The sequence below is a fragment of the Macaca nemestrina genome, chromosome 5 (genome assembly GCF_043159975.1).
Source record: "Macaca nemestrina isolate mMacNem1 chromosome 5, mMacNem.hap1, whole genome shotgun sequence".
Lineage (NCBI taxonomy): Eukaryota > Metazoa > Chordata > Mammalia > Primates > Cercopithecidae > Macaca > Macaca nemestrina.
Window position 1 is genome coordinate 93,080,266 of NC_092129.1, and position 17,916 is coordinate 93,098,181.

The following is a 17,916-nucleotide window of genomic DNA, read 5'->3' on the forward strand; positions in this document are numbered from 1 at the left end:
GTTTTACATAACACAAATCCAAATTGAATAAGAAATTATCTTGAATCTCAACCACTGATGGTAGGAAGGGCATGTGGGGTAGTACGGTTTACTACAAATGGAAATTAAAGGTATGCCCAGAAGTGGCTTTATTATAAAGTTTAATATTCAAGGCCTCTTACTTTCACAGGCCTATTTTAAGCCGTGGGAGTGCTGTAGCAAATTTGTGTATATAATCATGTATTATTTCCCCTAAAGACAGTATCCCAAATTGTATATGGGTTAAGCCTCAAAAGACTTAAATATACCCCTGATTATGACTGAATATGTGTGTTTCTATACCCCACTTGGGATTATTTGATATGCCCCCAATGTCAGAACTTCCTTTTGCTAATCTGGCATTAATTTTCCTGCGACAAGCCTCAGTGAAGAGAGCACCATAGGTAGTTTATAGCTAGAGGAAATAAAGAAAAAAGTGGAGGTTACCTTTTTTTTGTTTCTATTTAATGACATGGGAGAATATTTTTAACACTTCCCCAGACAGGAAGGAGCAGATCAAAACTTGAATTTCCAAATTTTTTTTTCTAGTGTAGAATGTATATAGAAGAGTAACATAAGACTGTAGTTCCGGGAATCCCTGGTCCTGCCCATATGTGAATAATTTAATGGCACAATTATTTAATATTACCATAATCAGTATGTCACTTTTATTTGTTGAGCATATTTGAAATATCCCCAAATGATCACATATACCAGTTTATTTGCTTTTAACTTGCAGGTTAATGCAGAAGGTCAATTGAAACATGACTTATCCAAAATTTGTTGTATAGCCTTATAAGTTTTAATGTGTTTATGCCATTCACTTTCTTCACATTTCACATCCAGTTTGTAATTAGAAAATATATAATTGCATGCCTTACTTGCTAATATATACAAGATAAGCTTGCTGTATATAAAGTTTTAACCTTTAGAGAAAACTAGCAATGGTGGTTTTAAGATGTTTAACTTTCATGAGAAATCGAAATAATATTTTAAAATACAAAAGTTCATACTCAAGTTGGGATAAACCAGAATATTCAGAAATAATGTCAATATTTTCCTTATTTTAAAACATTCATTTCTTAAATGAATAATGAAAAAAAGTGCACTTACCATATCCTATCCTGGTGAACTCTTAATATTTTGAATCACCCTTTTTCCAAGGATATGTTTTCTTCTTGTTTGATTAAAACAAGGTATTTTATTTGATTTTATGATTACTTAATATACAAAGTATGATACTGTGGTAACCAGTTGTTTACAAGTTGGTGTCTTTCTATTACTCTATTTAGTTCATGGACAATTTTCCCAAGTGCTAAAACACCAGATTGAATTTTTACAGAAACTTGAAAGCAACCATTTAACTAGCTTTTAGAGCACTGAATTTAATAGAATGTCCAGTCATTTGTATCAGGCACCCTCAACTCTCCATGCCCCCAAGTGCTACATTTAAAGATATAAACACAATGGAGGAATTTAGTGAAGCAATTCCGATTTACATTTTGTTTCCTCCTACCATTTCTTCTAACAATGTCTTCAAATCCAAGCTGGGCAGTATTTCATGTTTTTATGCCAAAATAGCTCTGGCCTGTCAAAATGTTTTATGACAGCTTGAATAAAGAACCGTCAGAGACCGTTTGAGATGCGGAAGGTTACCTCCAATCTAGCTCCCTTATCAAAACAAAATTTTAAAAAAATGAAAGAAAGAGAGAATAAAAAGGGAGAAGATGGCTCATTCTCCATCTGCCTGCCAATCTAGGAGGTTAACCTATTGTTTTCTTCCCTTCTCTCTTTTTCTCTTCCCCCTTTCCCTATACTCCTTCTTCTCTCTTTTCTCCTTCTATCCCCTCTCTCTTTTCTTCTCGTGTTGTTTTTTTTTTTTTTTTCATGTTCAGCTTTAGTAACAAATGAGCATCTGTCAGTTTTATAAACTGCAACAATAATTGTTTAAGACAATCAATTTTGGATAAACAATCAACTACAGCAGAATAAATCAAGATTTTTAAATCCCATTTTCCTTTATACATTTTGCTTCTTTTTGTTATGTGTTTATTTTTAAAATATAATTTTAATGTGATGACATAAGCACAGTTAGGCTGCAGTGTAATATATAAAGAAGTATATTGTTCTCCAAATAGTAAGATTTGATGAAAAGATTGTTCAGTGGCTTTGTTAAAACAATAAAGTTTTTTTGAGGATATAGTGTAATTTTTATTGCATTAATATAACCAAATATATGCCTATCTATCTTATCTTTGTCTTTTACCAAATAGATTTGGAATACATTATTGTAATTGAATTTTATTTAAAGTTGACATAGTATTATCTGTTACCTGCATGCTTCTGGGTGCATTTTAAGAAGATTTTAACTTTTAAGATTATTCTATGTTGTTTGCATTTTGACTACCTTTTGTGAGGCATATTGGCTACCTCCTCAGCAGTTAAGATCTTCCAGAGCCTTATAATTGAAAGTTCATATAAACCATTCCTCTTTCAAATCGCTGTCATACTTGGTTAACAGATCCCAGGAATATTGTAAATTTTCTACTTTACTCTGCACTTTGTATATCTGGCCTCTATTGCCCTTGAAGGTGAAGATGAAACTGTCTTTAGAAGATATCTCTTTGATTCTGTGATAGAAGTCCCTCACATCTTGTATTAATTTTATGTATATGTCAACGGTGGTTGGTCTTTTAAAAAATAAATCAAAAGAATAAGTAAGATGTCTAAATGTTTTTAATATTGCTGTCAGTGTAGTAGGCTACCTGTAAATGAAATGTCTTCTTTTCCCAGTGTATTAATTTGATTGATTGACTGACTGGTAGTTTTACAAATGTGTTTCCAAGTCCATTACAAACCTCAATATGGCTTGAACTATGCCATGATAGCAGTGAATTTAATTAAACCTCCCGTCTGATAGGCATGTCAGAAATTTTGGTGAATGTCTTTTGTTGATTTACTGGAAAAGCAATTCAGTTAGCAACCTATGAGCTGGATCCTATGTTACCTATAGAAGCTTGCAGATAATACCTATACGCCAGCAGACTGAAGTAGTCTGTTAAAACTGCTGTGAATCAGGTGATGTGGAAGCAAGTTCACTGTTCCAAGGAGCACTCTGCATAATGAAATTCCTGGGCTGACTGCACAATAAGGGCTTTGCTTCATCACAGTCATGCTTTCTTACATCATTACAGTTAAATTTCCAGGCACCAAAACCTACATTGACCCTGAAACCTATGAGGACCCAAATAGAGCTGTCCATCAATTCGCCAAGGAGCTAGATGCCTCCTGTATTAAAATTGAGCGTGTGATTGGTGCAGGTAAGGCTATTGTAGCTTCCTTGTTCAGCTGTTCCATTTAGCCAAGATCGAAAGTCATACATCATAATGACAGGCAAATAATTATCCCTCAAGTATAGAACTTTTGCATTCACCTGAACTGTTGGAAGCAGTGAGGCTGTACTTGTTTATGAAATCTTACGAAAAAATGTGAAAAACTAGCATGTGGCACGAAGAATCCATATATTTTTGTTTTCTGTTGGATTTTTAAGATATTGTTCTATTACAAGCTACTTTATAATAGCTCTGGCCTGTCATTTAAGAAATGAATTGTATTTTTAAAAGGTCAGAAATTTCCAGAATTTTGCTGCGCATTTCCTTTTACTTGATTTACTGTCTTCTTACAAAACTTTCATTTTTATCTTTTTTCTTGTATTTGTAGATATTAGCCATTGTAATTTAAATTCATGTAGAAAATTAATGTGTATGAATTATTTAAAGGGAATATTTTCTATTTGTATGTATTTTTATAATATACATTTCTGATTCTAATTCCTTTAAATCCAGTAGACATAGTGCATATAAATTCCAGATTTTAAATGTTTAATAAATATTTTCTTCTCAAAAGGAATAGCAATGTTTAGAATTTGCTGTGTCCTCATGCTTTAGTGGGTAGTCTAGGTTATATACTAATGCCATATATAAAAAATAATTTTAAATGTATAATAGCATAATTCAAATCTGAATGTTAACCCTGAGTGTTGGTTAATTCAATTGAAAAATAGTAGCCTGTTTAACAAGACAGTTTAGGAAAGCGTAACTTCTATGAAGGAGCTCTGAACTGTATCTTCAAGTTTTAATTTCATTTATGCCATTATTTTCATAAACAACTTTTGTGTCTAGGAAATAGACTCCCCTATATATGGGAATGTATTCTATGTAACTTACAGGGCTTTATCAAGTATTTTTGAAAATATTTTAAAATGCTTTAAATAATTTACTATAAGTTAAAGAAAAATAATTAAATGCATTTGCTCTTAAAAGAAAAGTACAATATTTAGAAAATAAAATATGCCTGCTTGTTCTGTTACTTCAGGAGAATTTGGTGAAGTCTGCAGTGGCCGTTTGAAACTTCCAGGGAAAAGAGACGTTGCAGTAGCCATAAAAACCCTGAAAGTTGGTTACACAGAAAAACAAAGGAGAGACTTTTTATGTGAAGCAAGCATCATGGGGCAGTTTGACCACCCAAATGTTGTCCATTTGGAAGGCGTTGTTACAAGAGGTAGATATTGGTTATATCTTTATTTTATAAAACAAACCGAGTGTCAGAAATTAGTATTATTATGTACATAATAAAACAAATTATGAAATATGTTGCATAGTCTAAATGAATGAGTTTTCTTGGTATGTAACTAATAAAAAAATTCTTCCTTTATGTTATCACCTCAAGGGGGAAAAAAAGCAGAAAAAAATGAATGTAAGATTAGAGTTGAAGAATAACTGATAGATGGAATGACTGATAAATATTTTTATTTCTCTTCAAGAGACATAATAATTATACAATATAGTCTTTACGTTTTACATAAAGTATAATTTTCTCTGAGTTTTACTCACAAAGCAGGAGTCAGAAGAACACCATGACTTTTATTTATATGTTTTAATTTTATGAATCATGATCATGTTCCAAGCAGACATATAATGACTTTTTGAGCTTAGCAGCAACACTAAAAGAAACACTCATACTTCACACACACACTCTTTCAAAAGAGCACCATGTGTTTTACTGCGGGATGAGAAAGGAAATAACCCTGCAGTTCAGGTTACAACTTCTGAAACTTTTTTTTTTTTTTAATTTTAGGGAAACCAGTCATGATTGTAATAGAGTTCATGGAAAATGGAGCCCTAGATGCATTTCTCAGGGTAAGTACCAAAGTGATCCACTTATTCTAAATATACTATGCTTGCTACCAATATAATTTTTTGAATCTTTTTTGCGATGTAAAATGAGAACCTTGTAAAATAGTAAGAGGTTAGAAAATTGTCTTTGAAAATCAGATTAATAATCAGAGTTCAAGACTAGATTAAACTAGAATAGTTGAAGCATTTAAGTGATACAATGTGGTCACAAAGTTATTTCCGTTAATATTATTACCTGAGATATGGAGGATGCCTGAAGCCCTGTAATTTGAATTCATGTTATAAAGCAGCATGTGCAATTGTAAATGAAATATAGAGATAATATGGAGAAGACTAAAAGGTGAGATAACCATTCTGTGTTGACACTTTGATCACAACTCTGCTCTGTAGAACCATTTCTATTTTATTGTTAGGTGAACACCAAGCATAAAATATATGATTATTAACATTATTTTTCAAATTAATGATGTGTGATTCATTTGTAAATGACATATAAATCCAAAATATATAAACATAGATATTTTTCCTCTCAGAGGCTTTTTAACTAAGAATATTAACATGTGAACATTTTTCCAAATGGCAAAGAAAAAAATAATCTAAAGAAAAAGAGAACTTGTAAAGTTATTTAATATGATCTGGAATCATATTTAACTCAGATGTCTAAACAGTCATAGGATTTAGAGCAACTTTTATTGCTGCATCATCATGATATAAGAATCAATTAGAAAATTCATCAACTCAGACTAGCACACTTCATCCAGCATATTTATATTCAGCTGGAGTAATTTTTTGGTTAAAATAGGTTAGAAGTGACCGGTCTGGTTGCAAACAGTTCTCAATCCCATTTGCTAGTACATCTGTCCTAGAGAATCCTTGTTACAAGTAACACTCCTATCAGTAGCATAACTAAGAAAAAATTAAATGAAAACCAAGTCAGCCACTACAATCACTTTCTACATTTTAGTTTCTCTTCATTTTGACTCAAATATTTCCCCCTTTCTCATTTTTACCATTTAGAGGAAAATAAACCTTATTATATGTATATTAATTTCATTATATACTTTTATGTTATTTAGACTTTTTGGCATGTGGGGAAAACACTTAGCTAATTGGGGTAATTTTTTAGATATTCTATTTCCAAACTTAAAAATTAGCATATACTTTTAGACTTGTGCAATCTCAAACTGTTAGTTCATATTAAAATATCAAATTAATATAAATAACTAAATGATTACCAAAATTATTTGGCTATCAGCTAAATGAGCATCTTATGCTTTTTTCCACAGGTATCCATATTATATAAAAAATTAATTAACAATTCCTGTTATACAATAGCAAATTACTAGCATGCAGATATTTTTCATGGTGATTTTTGTCCCTTTTAAAGTATGCAATTAACTGGGCTTTCATTTTTGTCTTCCTGCAGAAACATGATGGGCAATTTACAGTCATTCAGTTAGTAGGAATGCTGAGAGGAATTGCTGCTGGAATGAGATATTTGGCTGATATGGGATATGTTCACAGGGACCTTGCAGCTCGCAATATTCTTGTCAACAGCAATCTTGTTTGTAAAGTGTCAGATTTTGGCCTGTCCCGAGTTATAGAGGATGATCCAGAAGCTGTCTATACAACTACTGTAAGAAAAAGTCATTTACTGCACTTTTTCATATTCTTAAGATTTTTCTACCACGAAAGCAGGACCTAATAATGTAAACTAAACAGGAAAAATGAAGCAAATTGAGCTAAGCATTTTGAGGTTGCTTTTATTTGTTTTTTGTTTTTCTGGAAGAATCATTGTTTGTACAGTGTATATATAAGCTAAGAAGGAAAGTGTTGATAACATGACTACCTTATATTGAGAGAGTCATAGAATATAGTTACATACAAAAACATCTAGTTACTAGCACTCATATTTGTAGAAAACTATAATAACATTTTAAATAAAGATTTAAAAGAATATTAACTATGCTAATCCTTATAACTTTTGTAAGATTAGAAAAAAAGAAAATATGTGAGAGTTTATTTAAATTATCCATATTTTATTTCATTTTCATAGTAACTTTGCCTAGTTTGTCTTTGTTGTGACTGTTGTTGTTGTCCAGGCTGGAGTGCAATGACGCAGTCTTGGCTCACTGCAGCCTCCACCTCTCGGGTTCAAGCAATGCTCCTGCCTCAGCCTTCTGAGTAGCTAGGATAACAGGCGCCCACCACTACGCATGGATAATTTTCTCGTATTTTTAGTAGAGACGGGGTTTCACCATGTTTGCCAGGCTCGTCTCCAACTCCTGGCCTCAGGTGATCCACCCACTTCAGTCTCCCAAAGTGCTGGGATTACAGGTGTGAGCCGCAGCGCCCAGCCTCTCATTGTTTGTTCAATATACTCTTGCCCTAACACCACACAAAGCTCCATCAGTTGAGTTGCAATGTAAATTTGAAATGATGAAATTTGTAATGGGATTCTAAAAATCAGATTAAGAACTTTAAATACACATAGAGATTCAAGATGGGTAGACCTGATGCTGCTGAACTACCAACCAAAAAGGCACATATGTATTTATGATATTGCCATAAATAATAGATAAGTTATTATACATATTTTAAATGTTCATTTCTTTTTATAATAGGGTGGAAAAATTCCAGTAAGGTGGACAGCACCCGAAGCCATCCAGTACCGGAAATTCACATCAGCCAGTGATGTATGGAGCTATGGAATAGTCATGTGGGAAGTTATGTCTTATGGAGAAAGACCTTATTGGGACATGTCAAATCAAGATGTAGGTGTTACATTCATTTAAACAAAAGAGATTGAATACATTAATAGCCACTATTACTGGAACACGTAGGTAAAGGCTCATTAAGAACACACTTTTAAATAATTATAAAAATACAGTTTTCCACAATTACTACCACACTAATTACCATAAATTAGTGGCTCTACTAATTTTATTATTTTGGCTTTCATTTTGAATAATGTCTTTCTCTTTTTATAATACAAATTCTATGGACACAAAATAGAAGCTTACTAACGATATTTCTTCCTTAATAAAGATAATGTTTCCACACTTGCACAGCTGGAGTGGGAGCATCACATGAGTAAAAGAATCATCTGTGAAGAGGAGGGAAGGAAGTTTGGTTGTGCTTTGTTTTGTCTTTGAAGCTTATCTTTTTCTTTTAGTGTTCTAAGAAAATTCATTTAAATTATCTACTGTTGATCAGTGTAACTAAGTTTTAGTTTCATGCGACAATCTAGATTTTATGATCACTATCAGTAAATGTTTCATAGTGATATTTTAGAATGTAATCACAATAAGAATATCCCTGGAAATTCCTTTTAAAAGTGTATTTATTAAATGTACATCCCCTGCTGCCATGAGGATATGCTAGAACATAAAGCATACTGTTATCCGTTGAGAAAAGAAACTGATGGTAGTCCATGTGAGGGTACACATCTCACACCAAGAGACCATTTATTCAACAATATAGCAAAAGTGCAAAAAAAAAGTTGCTTTTATTAGGTTGAGTTTGATAAAATGGCCGTTTTGTAGGCCAAGAGCACTTATAGTTCAACCTATTGAAATATGAGTGAAATTTAGATAGATGTAGAGCCAGTATGAAATGTAGCACGATATCCAGGATTGTACTAGAAATCTGGAGGATACCTTGGTTCAGAGCTGATGAGCCATTCTCTAAGGAAGCACACTGGAAAGTTGAGAGGTTAAGGTTTAGAGGTGTATGAAGACCAATCAAATGGACTCACTTTTCTATAACAGAGATGCAGTACACTTGTGGTAATTAGAAATGAAGACGTAGGTTTGGACAGATTGATGAAACAGTTTTCGAAGGAGTCTGGAAATTATACTAATCCAAATTCTTGGAGTATGAAGTAAAAAAATAAGTAATGCTTCAGGAAAATAGAAGCTGACTACTACAGTTACATTTGAGTTATTTTTTTAAAGAGATCATGCAAATTGTTATATTAAATCAATAACTTTGATTTGAACTTTAGAATTGCCCATATCAAGTTGCTATGGGTCTTAAAACTTACAGTAGTTATTTTTAGACAACTAACATTTAGACTGTTTTATATGTTGTTGGTAAGGTTATTTTTGATGCTTTCCCTACAAACTTTTGCATTAACTGAGAAGTTCCCAGTCTGAAAAGAGGATGGTTATAAATCAGTTAAATCTGTTGATATGTTGAGCTGGAAGATGACATAAAACTTTTTCATTTGCTTTTAGTTTATTGTTGTTGTTTTGTTTTTCAAAGATAAAAGTCTAAATGACGAGTCTGTTTGGCAGAGGCAAAGTTGTTAATATTTGACAGGTCTCAGTGTCAAAGATTTCATGGACTGTCAAAATGTGGACAAACAAATCCTTAGGGCAGAGAAAGAGAAATATTTACATTCCCTAGATACTCAGTGGAGTTTCATTTCTTTTGACACCTTCCTTCTGTACTGGATTCAAACATAAAGGGACTGACAGGACTGACAAATTCAGAGTTCACTTAACTTCCAAAAACAAATAATGAAAATGGTTAAGAAGAAACAAATTAATATTTCCAATTTTAAATTTTAAAATGTGTTAAGTATTGTTTTTTGTTTTTCTTAAAAATGAACATCATGAATATAGCCTTAATATACGAAGGATTAATAAATATTTTATTAGTCAAATGACATAATTATGTCTATTGTGCAGTTTAGTTCTAACCTAAATTATTTGGCACATTCTTTTATGTTTTTAGTTAGAAAGTCTAAAATAATTAATAAATTTGGACACAGGTTTGTTTAGCAGTGAGATATTACCTAGATAGGTCAGTTTGTACAGTGAAATTGATATTCATATTCCTCTTATTACATAATAGCCATTATTTTATAATTATGTCAGTAGAGTGCTATTTGAACAATTATATGTTTAATTTTCAATATGCAAATGGAGAAAAATTGGATAATTTAGGATAATGATTTCCATTCTGGGATAAAATTTTCTAGATAAAAGCTTTTTTACTAGGAAGCTTTGGTAGGAGTTCATGGAGAGACTTAAATCTATGAACCCCTGATACATGTGGAAACTGCTGTGTATGTGTGAATATATTATTTTTTTCTGGGAAGGTTGCCTTCGTCAGATTTTCGGATATATTCATTGTTTTTTAATTAGCCTAGATGGATTTATTAAGTGAACCGATTCACTTTACATTATTAAAATTTAGTTGCTAGGAATTTGTCAGGGATTTAAGAAAGCCCTCACATTTTAAATGCCTCAGATTTTAAAAGATTTTTTACAAGACACAAGAAAACAAGATGTGCAGTGATGGTTACATTTCTAAGCAAGTCCACACAGTTCCAGGCTGAATGCTGGATAAGGTGAGGTTTTTGTAACCTGAAGAGACACAAAAGGGTGGTGTAGAAGCTAATGAGTGAGAAAGTTCTGGACTATCTGGACAGTGTGTGTAACTCTGGACAAGGCAATGAACAAGAAAAACCTAGGGAAAACTAATATATGTATACATGACCAGACTCATACTCAAATAGATTATCCCTTAGTTAACCCTTGAATGGGCACTCATTTGTATTTTCATGTGTCTATTATTTTCTTAAGTTTTAACTGCATTGGAAACAGTCAGATTCAGTTACTTGCAATTAAAACCGAGAGGTGAAGCTTTCCAAATAAATTTCCAACTTTTATTCTTCTAAAAAATCTGCAGACATTTAGCTCTTTCCATTAATGACTTTTCAAAGAAAAATCTTCATGTATGTAAATGTCAAATATAAGAACTTTTGTGGAAATTGAAAATATCATTTTGGTTTTCACAGCAGCTATCTTTTCATTGAATTTATATCTTGATTCATCCAAATCAAATTTTTACCGTCAAATTATGAAATTTTAAAGTTTTTTACTATATAGATTTTATTTTTCCTACTATTTTTCTTACATTCGTATTTTAATGTATTGTAATATAAGAAAAAATACTACTAGCATAAAAAGAATAAAATCTATATAGTAAATTAATTATCTTAATACTTAACTAAAAAGTATTTTTAAAAAAGAATGTAAGAAAGTATTTTTCTCTTATATAAAGCTAGGCCAGTAAATTGTTAATTTTCCTAGTTGGTAGATATTAGGATATTAAAAAATTTAAGCTTTTGTAAAGGTATGAGACATAAAGATAATTCCTTAAAGCCATATATGAAAAATCATTTAAGAGCTTTGAAAATATAATATACTCATAAGTAAATGTATTCTCAGCTAAATTGTGATACCTAATTTTTCATTTTAAAAGTCACCACTGATTTATGACTTTATTATTTTTTCGTGTTAAGATAGAAGCAAAATTATGATGTTGTTTTATGTAAAACTTTGCCATAATCTCATAAGTGAAGTCCAACATATTTAATTGCATAAAATGTGGGTCATGTTACTGCGAGGTTAATGAAATAGAAAATGAATATTGAGGAGAGGACAGAAGCCAATCATATCATATGCCATTTTGAGTTATTACAGGCTCATTAATGGGGTCTTATTGTGTTCCTTTTTCTCTTAATTACAATGGTCATACTGTAATAATATGGAAACACTTCTCAGTAAGTAACTTTTGTTTTTATTTCTAAGTATTGCTTTACAGCATTTGCCAAAGAAGTGGTCCTTGTTGTGTCCCAGAGATCTTTTTTAAAGTTACATTTACCCAAATCACTTCTGGTTCCTCTGGGAACTATTTAGATATAGAACTGGTTATGAATGAATTTTATTAGAATACTAACGCAAATACAAGGAGTTTCTAGTAATTTCACAAGAATATGTGTCAGATGAATTCAATGAACCAATTACATAATCCTCTAAGAAGTGGAGGGTCAGCCATCTTACCTCTGTGCATTGTTTTTCCAAGAATATCTAACTATTTGAAGAATGTACCTATTTTTTAATTGGAAAAATAAAGGCATTCTTAACAGCAAGGGCTCTGGTCAGATAGCCTACGTTAAATTCTGTCTTTTCTACTAACAGCTACCTGATATTGAGTGGCCCTCTTTCTTTTTTTCCTGTGTGTCACACATTCTTTATCTCTTGAATCAGTGTAATAATGATACTTAATAAGGTTTTTGTAAGAATCAAATAAGATAATTAAAGTTTAAAACCATGCCAATCATATAATAAGCATTTAATATATATTAACAGTGATTATTAATTACATCTTTAACAGGGAAATTGTTTTACTGCCAGGCTAATAAATGAAAACTGCAGAACCTCAAGGTTCGGTTTTTCCCTAAATTAGCTCCTATTGGCTGGTTTTGTTTCAAAGGGTATATCTTGGATTATGCCAAACTGCTGTATAAGGTGGAAGAGTTCCCAGCAAGTACCTTAAGTGTTCATGTCCATAGGGATGTGACTATTAATGAGATTATTAAAGTCCCAGTATCTCTTATTTTAAATGTTATATCTTCTTGCTATCCTTTATGAATGTGTAAACCACTGTATCTTTGAATATAGCTAGGAGTTTCACTTTGAAGTGAGATCAGTGTTGTTTCTCTGCAATAACAAAAGGAATCATTAAATTTCCGTAATGCAGTAGAACAACTACAGAGGTTCATTAACTCATTTTTTTAATAATCATTTAAAGGTCCTATGTTCAGTGCTACAAACACTTAAGAATATATTGTGTTGAAAGCTAAAGAATCAATAATTTTAAGTGTTCTTTTGAAAGCTTGGAGTGCTATTGAAAAGTATTATGTCAAGAGGGCATGATAAGATTTAGATTTACATTTTAAAACATTACTTGGAGGGAAAGAAAAAAGGAAAGATCACTCAACTTACATTGTTCCTTTCAGAACACCTGAAGATAAGCTGTAAGCAGGGAAGTAGGTTAGGAGGTGGTGGGAAATAATGAGGACTGAATTAATGTTATGAGCATTAGAATGCAGTCATGTCAAATCAGAAATAGACTGCACGTGTTTAAATAGAAGCAGCCTCATATACAAAAAGCCACTCATTTTCCAAAAGTAAATTACTTTTACTTTTATTGACATTTTTTAACATAGCATTTTTGAATCCAAGTACAGTGCTATTACTGGAATGTTTTGCAAAACCACTTGAAATTCTTAGCATTTAAAATGGTTTTCAAAAAATATAATTTCTCCTATACTTATATATTTGTGATCTTTGCAGAGTTACCATTTGTATGTATTTGTTTGATGTATAGCTTTTAAAAGTGATATATTAGAGGAATGTTTACAGTGATATGCAACATTTGTAATTATGGGGTCATAAAAGGACATTTTTAAGTTCTGTCATATGACCTCCATTGCATTTAGTACCAACACTGATTAAGGTCACTTAAGACCAAGGTGTTTTCTCCATAATTGTTGTTCAAAATAAAGTACTTAAAGAAACACCTCAGTGTGAAACTAAGGACTTAACTATGAGATAATTACTCCATCATTTCACAGAGATGTATATATAGAGAGAGATATATAAATGTAGATATAAATATGGAAAAATACTTTTTCTAGTATTTGAGCATACATTATATTTGGGAAGTAGAAATCATCAGAAAGTGGTGACTAATTGTGTATATGAGGATGTGAGGCAGGAAGATCAGGATGTGGGGCCCTGGAGTTCAAGGCTGCAGTGAGCTGTGATCGTGCCACTGCACTCCAGCCTGGATGACAGAGCAAGACTCTGTTTTCTTCTTTTTTTAAAAAAAAAAAAAGAGAGAGAGAGAGAGAAAGAGAGAATGAAAGAATCTGGGACAGTTTGCAGCTTTCTAACTGGGACTGGAAGTGCTAATAATTGAAATAGTAAAACATTGGGAAGAGAGGTGGTAAATTCAGTTTTAATTATATAGAGTGGAGGTACCTATGAACAATTCAGATGAAGAGTTTAATAAGCTGATAGAAATAAAACCTAGCGATTAGGAGAGCGTTTGGTCTTAAATTTTATACTTATATGAATTTTCAAAAGTTACTATAAGTCCATCTATTTACTTTTTAAACTTAATTAGAGATTTGCCTTAAAGAAAAAAGTAGACGTTTTTTCCCCCTTATACAAAAGAATTTTTTTTTCAAGCATTGTTGATGCCAGGTACTGTACTCATTATATCCTATCCTATAACTTTTTATATTTTAAGGTGCTATTTTTGAGTGTCGGCATGCATCTTAAGGATGTGTTCCCATAAAAATATTAAGGCCAGCAACATTTCTTAAAGCCAGCTTTTTGTTTGCCTACTTTTGGCCTTATTTTCTTTGAAAATTCAAAGTTTTTTTTTCCTGAGAGGGTCATTTTCTGTTATATTTCTACCATTATATCAGTCAGTGTCAAAGGATTTGTTCTTCCCCCTAAAATACTATTTTAATGTTCTCCAAGCCCTTCTTATTTCTGCTATTTGTCTTCTTGTTCTCTTCCCTTTGCCACTCAGATTTGGAACATTTTCAAATTTTTAAGATCTATTTTTGCCTTTCATATAAATGAAAAACTCAAATCTGAATGATAATTTTTCTGATTGCCACATACAAATGTTTATAGGGGCCTATTTTTCATTAATACTCAAAGCTTCATATAAACAGTTTTTTAGGCTGTTATTAGACATAAATAGGCAGTGGTATGCTGATAAAAATTAAAAATAAAAACCAGCTCTCTGACTGGGAAAGCCCTGATTTGTAGACTTTCCCTATTTCCTGCTGTAACCCTTCCCCCACGCTTATTTCAGTCTGCCAGCGTGAGGTAAGGGAACTTGGAGTAAGGAAGGGATGCAGTCGCCACTCATAAACCAGTACAACCTCGCTCCAGCACACTACTGTCTTATAACACTAACAATAAGCTTCATATTATTTAAAAGACTCATGGGCTTGGTAATAACATTCATATTATTTTGATGCCCTGTTTGAAAGTGAATCATTCTGGCTCATTCTGGGTAACTCAAATTCTTTTTACAACTTGCAGAATTATTAAATGTATGGGCACATACGTATACTCACAATTATATACAAGTAAGATAGTTCCATAACATGTTCCTTTTTGAAAGCCTCTGGGATGATGTTAAAAACGTTTCCATCTCTTGCACCCTGGATGAACTTAATTGCTGCTCCCTATTGCTGAATTAACTAGCAAATGTCATCATATCCTCCACTTCATGCACTCCTTAATAACTTGCTTAGTATTCATGGAAATTTGGGGGAAAAAAGTAAGTCTTTTGTGAAGCATTGTGCCTCATTCTTATCTGGATAAATCATTTTGCCTACCGAGAAATTTGTTTTATTATAATTTGCAATGTCCTTTTGGCTATTAGGTTATAAAAGCAATAGAAGAAGGTTATCGTTTACCAGCACCCATGGACTGCCCAGCTGGCCTTCACCAGCTAATGTTGGATTGTTGGCAAAAGGAGCGTGCTGAAAGGCCAAAATTTGAACAGATAGTTGGAATTCTTGACAAAATGATTCGAAACCCAAATAGTCTGAAAACTCCCCTGGGAACTTGTAGTAGGTAAGAAATGCCTAAGAGAATGGAATCTGGGAGAAATTAAAATAGTCACATAAACCATTCATTTCCTCAACGCCACCACAATCGCAAATTGACTTTTGTGTTGAAGTATAAATTCATATTAAATAGATTATATTTAAAGAAGTTTATTTTTTCTTTCCAGTTAAGCTTACCTTCATTGGTGTTTAAAGAGAATATATTAGTTATTATTGTATTTTTTAAAGTTATAAGTATTACTAGCTGCTTTTATCAAAAAAACTTTATGAACTGAATTTTTGTGATATGATAGTAGTTCATATTTTCAGACCAATACTTTTATTATTACATGGGTTTTTATTACTGTTGTTCTTGTTTTTTGTTATATTCATAGTACCTACTTAATTGTTTTGCTTCAAGTCATTTAATAAATTATTCAATGATGTTAAAGTTTATAAAAGAAATTCAGGCCAGGCACGGTGACTCACGCGTGTAATCCCAGCACTTTGGGAGGCCAAGGCGGGTGGATCACGAGGTCAGGAGTTCGAGACCAGCCTGGCCAACACAGTGAAAGCCCGTCTCTACTAAAAATAGAAAAATTTGCTGGGCGTGGTGGCGGGCGCCTATAATCCCAGCTACTCAGGAGGCTGAGGCAGGAGAATTGCTTGAACCTGGGAGGCAGACGTGGCAGTGAGCTGAGGTCGCACCACTGCACTCCAGCTTGGGCGACAGACCGATACTCTGTCTCAAGAAAAAAAAAAAAAGAGAAATTCAATACATGATTAAAGAGGTGTACTCATTAAAAAGAGTCCATTCATCCTTTGCATTAGGCTTGCTTGATTGTAATGCATATTAGTAGTTATTCAGCCTCAGACGCCAGGTAAGATTGATGCTCTGGTTTACACTGATAGTAAGGCACCTGTGGAGGTGCCTTACTTAACTCCCCCGGCATTCACAAAAATGCCATCAGCAAAGGAGATGCACAATATCTCTGCAGCATTTGTGGCCTGAACAGATTAGAACACAGCCATATGTGCATCGTTTATTCCCAATTACTTTTGGAAAAAGCAAATGAACAATTATTTACTGATTCCAAATATTGTTGGCTGTACTTTTAAAAACATATGGAAGACAAAACCAGGTGGTCATCACATCTAAATAGAATATAAATTTAGGAGTTTGTAGTTACTGACCTCCTGGATGCTTTAGGTTTTTATTAGCATATAGATGTATTTTTTTATTATATACACCAGTTAAAACATCTAATTTTATTCTTTATACCTTAACTTTATATGGGTCAAGACATTCTTTCTTTGGTAGTTCATGATAATATTCGCTTTTCTGTTTCATTTTTATCTAGGCCAATAAGTCCTCTTCTGGATCAAAACACTCCCGATTTCACTACCTTTTGTTCAGTTGGAGAATGGCTACAAGCTATTAAGATGGAAAGATATAAAGATAACTTCACAGCAGCTGGCTACAATTCCCTTGAATCAGTAGCCAGGATGACTATTGAGTAAGCTTAAACTCTTAACATTATATTTAAGGTTTTATTAGGTACAATCTGCACTTTATACATTAGGTTATCTTCTTTATGTTAAAAGAATTTGAATCACAAAATCAAGGAAAAAAGTATTTCTTTAACAAGTTCTTACTGTGTACCAGGCATTATGCTAAATAGACCTTTAAACACATTACCTTTTTAAACTTCACAACAATAATTGTATTAAGTCTATAGTTTTATACCTATTTCATTGCCAACAAGGCTAAAGTTCAGAAAATTTAAATATTTCCCCTAAGCCAACTTAACTAGTAAGTAATAACTAATATGACTCCATAGCTGGTTTCTAAACACCATCCATTGAGGCTTCCTCTGTTGTTAACCTCTGTATTATTTAGATTCCTATTCACTGGGGAAACTTTCTCCATTGCAGAGGAGGATTTCTTTCACCATGTTTTTGTTGAACTTAAATAATCTCAAAACTTTATACTCAATGCTGAAATGCATTAGAATGTCCAATATGATTATTTCTGAAGAGATCAAAAGAAGCTTAATTCAGTTAACCATAGCTTAAAAGTAAGAGTTTAACTTACTTTTTGGAAGATGTGTGATTGATCGATTCCTTTTTTTTAACCTGAAAAAAATGACCTGATAAAACAACTTTTGAAATTGCTATGAACTTGAAGTTAAAAGAACTCACTTTTCCTGTCTGGCTCCATCACTAATTATGGGGTCCTGGACAATCTAAAAATCTCTAAACCTC

The 17,916-nt window shown here is 32.4% G+C and overlaps 1 protein-coding gene across 6 annotated transcripts in view; it reads left to right on the forward strand.

The window, feature by feature from the left end:
• The window catches only part of LOC105492201 (EPH receptor A7), a 184,846-nt gene that overhangs the window by 162,379 nt on the left and 4,551 nt on the right, over positions 1-17,916 (forward strand). For 3 of the 6 annotated variants that reach the window (XM_011759211.3, XM_011759213.3, XM_071096711.1), the window contains exons 10-16: positions 3,213-3,338; positions 4,393-4,578; positions 5,155-5,216; positions 6,640-6,849; positions 7,838-7,987; positions 15,486-15,679; positions 17,013-17,168. In XM_011759211.3, coding sequence (XP_011757513.1) covers positions 3,213-3,338; positions 4,393-4,578; positions 5,155-5,216; positions 6,640-6,849; positions 7,838-7,987; positions 15,486-15,679; positions 17,013-17,168 — 1,084 coding nt within the window. The other 3 variants (XM_011759212.3, XM_071096710.1, XM_011759214.3) reach the window with 2 other exon arrangements.